Source organism: Bos taurus, chromosome X, assembly GCF_002263795.3.
Source record: "Bos taurus isolate L1 Dominette 01449 registration number 42190680 breed Hereford chromosome X, ARS-UCD2.0, whole genome shotgun sequence".
Taxonomy (NCBI): Eukaryota; Metazoa; Chordata; class Mammalia; order Artiodactyla; family Bovidae; genus Bos; species Bos taurus.
In genome coordinates this window covers 130,074,670-130,082,360 of record NC_037357.1, presented here as the reverse complement: position 1 = coordinate 130,082,360, position 7,691 = coordinate 130,074,670, and the positions used below count along the sequence as shown (strand labels likewise).

The 7,691-nt window shown below is 42.4% G+C and overlaps 1 protein-coding gene across 1 annotated transcript in view; it reads left to right on the top strand.

Annotated features, from left to right (window-relative positions):
* Positions 1-2,164: 2,164 nt before the first annotated feature.
* EGFL6 (EGF like domain multiple 6) overlaps positions 2,165-7,691 on the top strand; it is a 29,498-nt gene continuing 23,971 nt past the window's right edge. The window contains 2 exon segments of the mRNA XM_059883899.1: positions 2,165-2,414; positions 6,140-6,259. Of these exon segments, the coding sequence (XP_059739882.1) occupies positions 2,324-2,414; positions 6,140-6,259 (211 nt within the window). The 5' untranslated portion in view covers positions 2,165-2,323.

Below are 7,691 nucleotides of genomic sequence, written 5' to 3'. Positions count from 1 at the left end.
TTGGCTTGGCCAAAAAGTTTGTTTGGGTTTTTCTGTAAGCAAGTGTAGAGAAACCCTAACACACTTTTTTGGCCAACCCAATACTTACTCAAGGAAATTGGTGGTAGAAACAGGGATAGAGGGGTAGGATACTCTGGGTGATTGTTTGGGGAACAAGAATAAATAGAGACAGCTGGGATTTTGAGTCCAGGTAGCTGGGAGGTGAATGGTGACGTTAGCAAAGGTAGGGTTGAGTCAAATGGGAGCAGGCTGGAGTCTTTAGGAACAAGCTTGCCTAGGGGTGGACCTTCTATGAGCCAGAGAATCAATGTGCAGAGAAGTAAGCAAGCATTTCTCGCAATTGCTGAGTCATCCTTTCATATGCTGGCTGTTTCTGGGACTCCTAGTAGATCCAGAAAATGTGAGAGTCCATGATTCCCTACCTGCCTAGTTTCTCTCTCATTCATTGCTTTTTCTCTCATTCCCATTCATGTCTTTGGGCTCTCCCATTTTCCTTTCTTCCTATCCACAGCGTTTTCTCCCTGTCTCCTCCTTATGAGCCAGACTCAAACTTTCCACCATCTTTGACTACGCTTTCTTGCCTAATGCAATCTGTTATCCATCCCATCCTTGTTTCTCCTGACACTTCAGGCATCCAACAAATATTTATTGAGTTCCTAGTTTGTGTCAGGTGTCTGGATACAGAAGTGGATAAAACAGAAAACGAAATCCTGCCTTTGGCATGCCTCTATGACCACCACTATCACCATCACCATCATGCTTGTGGTTCCCATCCTTGAGACCGGAGGCAGCGTCTCCCTGCCTCCAACCTGTGCTTTGTTCATTTTGGCTGATAACACACAGAATGTAAAACTTTTAATTATTCAAAAGAGAAATGGGGAAATAATACAGAAGAGAAAAAAAAAAAACAGTAGAAAGGGGGAGAAGGACCTTGGCCCAGTATAACTATGGAGTTTCTTCCAGCTCACAACTCATTTTCCTTTAGTTAAATCTTTTGTGTTTACATACAAAACTGGCTAATTGTGATGTAGGAGGCTTTTTTTTTTTTCTTTGAATGCCACTGGAGGTGTGGCAGTGCAAGGCAAAGTTACGGTCAACTTGTACTTGTGGGTGAAGGGGGTGAGGAGATGGGGGCTGGTGATGTCATTCAGAAGCGAAGTACTACTCAGTATTTTCAAGGTGAAAATAAACTGGAGAGGAAACAGATCACCCTCTGTATTGTATGTCACCATGGATTTCTCTGCCACACAAAAGGCGGCCAAGTTTAACATGTGTGCATTTCACTGGGCTGACTGTTTTTTAATTTGTTTATAGAAATATAGTTGACTTACAATGTTGTGTTGATTTCTGCTCCACAACAAAGTGATTCAGTTATACATATATATTTGTATTCCTTTTTAATATTCTTTTCTATTATGGTTTATCACAGAATATTGAATATAGTTCCCTGTGCTCTACTGTAGGACCTTATTGTTTATTCATCCTATATATACTAGCTTGCAGCTGCTACTCCCAAAGGCCCAGTCCTGCCCTCTCTCATCCTCCCTTCCTGTTGGCAACCACAAGTCTGTTGTCTATGTGTGTGAGTCCATTTCTGTTTTGCAGATAAGTTTATATGTCTCATATTTCAGATTCCACATGTAAGTGGTATCATAAGGTGTTTGTCTTTCTCTTCCTGACTTACTTTAATTAGTATGATAATCTGTCTAGGTCCTTCCATGTTGCTACAAATGGTATTATTGTATTCTTTTTCATGGCTGAGTAATAGTCCATTGTATATATCTATCATGTCTTTTTCACCTTTTACCTTTCAGTGGATATTTTGGTTATTTCCATGTCTTGGCCATTGTTGATAGTGCCTGTATGTATCCTTCCAAATTAAACTTTTGTTCAGATAAATGCCCAGTAGTGGATTGCAACTCTATTTTAGCTTTTTTGAGGAACTTCCATACTGTTCTCTCTAGTGGCTGCACCAATTTACATTCCCACCCACAGTGTAGGAGGGTTCCCCTTCCTATATACTCTTTCCAGCATTTATTATTTGTAGACTTTTTGATGATGGCCATTCTGCCTGGTGTGAGATGATACCTCATTGTAGTTTTGATTTGCCTTTCTTTGATAATTCTGATAAGTCTGAGTAAACTCCGGGAGTTGGTGATGGACAGCGAGTCCTGGCGTGCTGCGATTCATGGGGTTGCAAAGATTTGGACACGACTGAGTGACTGAACTGAACTGAACGGATAATTAGCCATGTTGAACATCTTCTCATATACTTATTGGCTCCTATTCTTTAATTGTCAAAATACCTTTTCTTTCAACAGCTATGTGTGAACCTGGATGCAAGTTTGGTGAGTGTGTGGGACTAAACAAATGTAGATGCTTTCCAGGATACACCGGGAAAACCTGCAGCCAAGGTCAGTACTATAGACCACGGTGGTGATACAGACCTACCCCAGGGCTTTCAGAATCAACTCAGGCAGTGCAGTCGTGTTTGGGACACAGTATAGCACTCAGGATTCTGTAGTATGTAACTCCGATCTTTAAACAAAAGTGTCTTCAGAATAAGATTTTTCAATCTCTTCTAAAAAACCTCAAAGTCATTCTGATGCTTTTGTTAGGATGCCAGATAAAAAACAGTATTTTCCCTCTGAACAAATAATGTTTATTGTTTTTTTTAAGCTAAGGAAGCAATGCATATATTTTATTTAAGAAAATCCAACAAAAAAAAAGGATATAAATTAAAAAGTGAGTGTGAACATCCACAGTCCATCCTCCACCCATAGCTAAGAGTTTGACCTCCATCTCTGCAGTTTATTTTCTGTTATAGTTACAAATATGGATATTTCTCATGGGCATTTTTGCATGTCAGCACAAAGAGAGCTGTCTCATACTTTTTAAGGCTGTATCCTAGTCCCTAGGGCAAATGTTTGTGTCATTTACGTAAATATACTTTAACCACTATTATAGAAGTTGCCCCCAATATTTTGCCACTACAAATAGCACTATATCAGTCATTATCCTATGCATATCCTTGCACCTTTGAGTATTTTTATAGGGTAAATAACTAAAAATGGAATTGTTGGGTTGAATGACATGCATATTTTTATTGTAGTTGATATATTTTAAAAGGCAATTTATGACTTTTGTCATAGGCTGTTTATCTGAAGATAATAAAGCAGTTATAATATTAAGAACAGTGGTTCTTAAGGTAGCCAGTTTTGTCCCCTAGGAAGACTTGCCAGATAAAATACGTATCCCTAGTTAGATTTAAATCTTATTTTCAAATGCAATTTCACATAAACAACAAATAATTTTATAGTGTATGTAGGTTGCAAATATTGTATGGGACATTTACCCGGGCATCCTGTATTTTTATTTGATAAATCTGGAAGTCTTACCCCCGAGGTCATCTGGCGGTGCCTGGAGACATTCAGAGGGGTTTCTACTGACATCTAGTGGGTAGAGCCCAGCTGAACATCTATAGTGCACAGGGCAGCCCCCCTGCTAAGGGTGATGTGGCCCCAGATGTCCACAGTGTGGAGGAGCCTAGGCACCAAGAAACCTGTGCTAATTAAGAAAGGGTCCCCAGTTCTATAACACAGTTAAGCAAAGAGCAGAAAATCCAGTTCAGCTGCCATTAGGAAAGATCCCTTCCAGGGTTCTAGAAGGGAGAATGGAATTCCAGAGGAAGCCAGGGGTCTGTCCCACTCTGTCCCCCTGCCCCCAGCTCACTGCCAAGGCCAGATGCTCACATAGCCTTTCTCTGTGCTGGCAGACCTGCAGGCTCAGGGAGGAGCCTCTAGCTCTCCTGTCCCGACCCCAGGACGGGAGCCAGCACCGCCAAGGGGCTCCTTAGAACTGTGTCCAGAAGGCTTGAGGGAAGTGCGGCAGGAGCCATGCTCTCAGAAGTAATAATTCAATCATGTCCCTTACCAGAGCTTTTCCCACCTGAAGACCTGGTTTTCCATATGTCTTGGATTCTGTACCAAGATACCTTCTCAAGAGAGTTGGAATGGAGAAGGTGTTTTTTCATGCTGCTTTTCAAGTCCTGGCAAAGTATTCACTTTGAGGGAGTGTCCAGTGGCTCAGATGTGGGGCTGTCTGGCTTTTCCCCACAGCCTCCCTGCCCCAGGGCCACCTGATCAAAGTCCATATATATCCACTGATGGCCACAGGCCTCAACCCAACTGATGTCTTTCCCCAAAGTGCTTCTTGCAAGAGACGCCTCTGACTTAGCTCCAAGTGATGGGATATCCCTGGCTTTCGTGTTATGTCCAACCAGCATTATTTAATTCATGCATTTGAAGCAGTTAGGATCCATACAGGAGATGGTAGTGTACAGGGGACTGGCAGTGGAGAAGGGGGTTCAAGTTTCCAGCTAATGTGCTGGAAAAATCTCCATGGAAGGTTCTTCTCAGAGGTGAAAGCAGCCACTTACTTAGTTTCCAGAATGGCCTTTGCCATTACTATGTTGAATTTTGGTCTTGATTGGAATTTGGTTCTTTTCTCCTTTCTATATCTGCCTTGGGAGAGATACGACATGTGGGACCCACATCACCATGTGCCCAAAGACGAAACCCATGATGGCTTTACAAGATTTTTCCTTATGTATCATTTTTTATTTTAATAAAAGCTACTTCATTCTTAATGTTTCATGTTTTAATCCCTGAAAAGCTCAGAGAAGAAAGCCCCTCTCAATCTTCCCAGGAGGTAACCATTATAAATGTATAGAGCCTGGTCTCCCAAGGTTTTTTTCCCCTGCCTGTGCCACATTGCTTGCAGGATCTTAGTTGTCCAACCAGGGATAGAATGCAGACCCCAGCTGTGAAAATGCTGAGTTTTAACCACTGGAATGCCAGGGAATTTCCCTAGGAAATTTTTCCTATGCCTATTTTAAAAATGTGGTATCTATATACATATTTTTGTAACCTTCTTGTGTAACAGCATCCTCTGAGCACCTTGATATGGGATTAAATATTGTCCTGTGACCTGACCACGAGTAATAGCTGCCTAGCAGGGCTCCCTCAGGAAAGGTGTGAGACAAGGCCATTTGTCCATCATGAGGCCGCTCAAAATAATAACTGAAAGGAGATTGTGCTGTTGGCATCTGTCACAGACTACCTGGAAGAGCTTTAAAGGCAGCAGTATCTAGATTATGTTTTAACTTTTTATTCAAGTAGGAAACACAAAATTGTACACCTGTCAACAATGTACAACTGCATGAATGCTAAAGAACACCCATGGAGCTGGCATTCAGATCAAGAAATGGAAACTTAGCCTCCCTGAAGACCCCTCATGCTCCCCTCCATCACTTGCCCCCAGCCCCCAACAAGGGACTGTACCTTGTCTCTCACACCAGAGTCACTGTGCCTGGATTGTTTTGTTTCTTTCACTCATGCCTGGTTTTCAGTGTGCGCATTTGTGTCCAGCTTCTCCCAGTCAGGATCATGTTTGTGAGTTTCATCCACAGTTGTTTGTACTTGTGGTTTGCTCAGCCTCACTGCTGTACAGTGTTCTATTGCATGAGTGTACAAGTCATTTATCCATCCTTTTCGGAGGAGAGATTTAGATTCTTTCTGGTTTGAGACAATTCAGAATAGTGCTACTGTGTTCATTTTAGCATGAGATTTATGGTGGTTTAGTTGCTCAGTCGTGTCCAACTCTTTGCGATAGCCTGCCAGGCTCCTCTGTCCATGGGATTCTCCAGGCAAGAATACTGGAGTGGGCTGCCATTCCTTTTCCAGGAGATCTTCCTGATCCAGGTATCGAACCCGGGTCTCCTGCATTGCAGGCGGATTCTTTACTGACTGAGCCACCAGGTAAGTCTGGTGGGCATGTACCCATGTTTCTGTTGGATATTTGCCCAGGAGTGGAATGGCTGGCTCACGAGTGTCTGTATCTAGCTGCCACACAGTTTTCCAGAGTGGTTGTGCCTATATTTGCATTCCCTTCAGCAGTGTTAGATGATTCAGTTTGGTCCACATTCTCACCAACACTTTAATGATGGTTGGAGAAGAGGCAAGTCACCACCCTTTGTACCTACCTCCATAGCTGGCGTCCAGGGAGGCCAATCCCATTCCACATCTGGGTGTTTCCTCCTTCAGTTCACCTTTCTTCATTTCCTGACTGCCCCCTGCAGATGTGAATGAGTGTGGATTCAAACCCCGTCTGTGCCAACACAAATGTGTGAATACACACGGTAGCTACAAGTGCTTTTGCCTCAGCGGCCACATGCTCCTGCCGAACGCCTCATGTTCCAGTAAGTTTCAGCAGCTGGCCTGCTGTCAGTCAATCCAGAGGCTTGACTTTTGGCATTTAATGCTTGGGACAAAGTTAAATTAAGTTATTGGAGTGGAAACACCCCCCCACCACCACAGAGACTATCACATCACCCTAGACTAAAACATCTTTGCGCACTTATTTTTTTCAATTTATTTATTTTTTAATTGAAGGATAATTGCTTTACAGAATTGTATTGATTTCTGCCAAACATCAACATATATGTGTGTGTGTGTGTGTGTGTGTATGTATATATATATATATATATATATACCCTCCCTTTGGGACTTATTTTTAATTGTAGTAAAATACGTATATTGTGCAATTCACCATTTTGACAATTTTAAGTGTACTTCAGGCATTTACACATTCACAATGTTGTGCAAACCATCACCGCTCTCCAGAATATCTCCATCACCTCAAAAGGAAACCCTGTCCCCATTAGCGGTCAGTCTCCACTCATCTTCTCCTCCACCCCAGCCCTGCATTCTGTCTCTCTGGATTTGCCTGTTCTGGCCTGGTCGTTTTTAAATAAAAAGACTAACTAAGGGGAAAGATACATTGAGTCTCTCTATATATACACAGATGAATTAGAATTCTTAATGAAAAAATATACATACTGAAAATATAAGCATATTGTTTCAGAAAGGTGATAAATCTCAGTTCCATCTCAGGACATCAGTTCTTCCCACCAGCTATCTTTCTCACGCCCCTTGCCCCATGCTCAAAGATTAGTGACTCTTGTTGGAAGTCCATTCCAGCTCACATTCCTGGAAAGAAAAGCCCTTCTCTGAGAAAGAGAACCCGTGTCCTGTGGGAGCCTAAATGTCTATATCCGTTCATTTATTGAGAAGGAAGGCTTTTCAGATTTTATGTTGCAGCTGAAAACCAAATCCATCTGCCCTGCCACCCCCAACAAGCCTGCAGCTTATGCCTTCTGCCAGCTTCCCATGGTTGCAGGGTCCTCTGACTCCCCAGCCTATCCTGGGCTCTCCCTCCATTGGTTGTAAAATCCAGGCTCCTGCATAGCTCACTTCCCCCACCCCTGCCTCACCCTTGAGCTGCTGGCTCCACTTGGCAAAATGCCCCAACACCACTAGAGTCTCCATTAGCAAGCATGTTTAAGAAATAAAGCAGGCATTCAGAGAGTTTTTTTTTTTTAATTTTGAGTATTTTAAAAAAATATTTATTATACATTAAACAGAAACCCCCAAGAAACAAATATGTAGCTTAATGAATTCTCATAAAGCCAGCATCCATGTAACCAGTACCAAATAGAACTTTGCCAGAACTACCCCCTTCACCCCCCAGCCCCTTGGGAACAACTGTCCAGGGTTTTCTAGTCATCACGTAACATTTTTAAAAAGATACATGCTAATGGATGTTTCTGAAACATTCCACAAAAGCCTTTT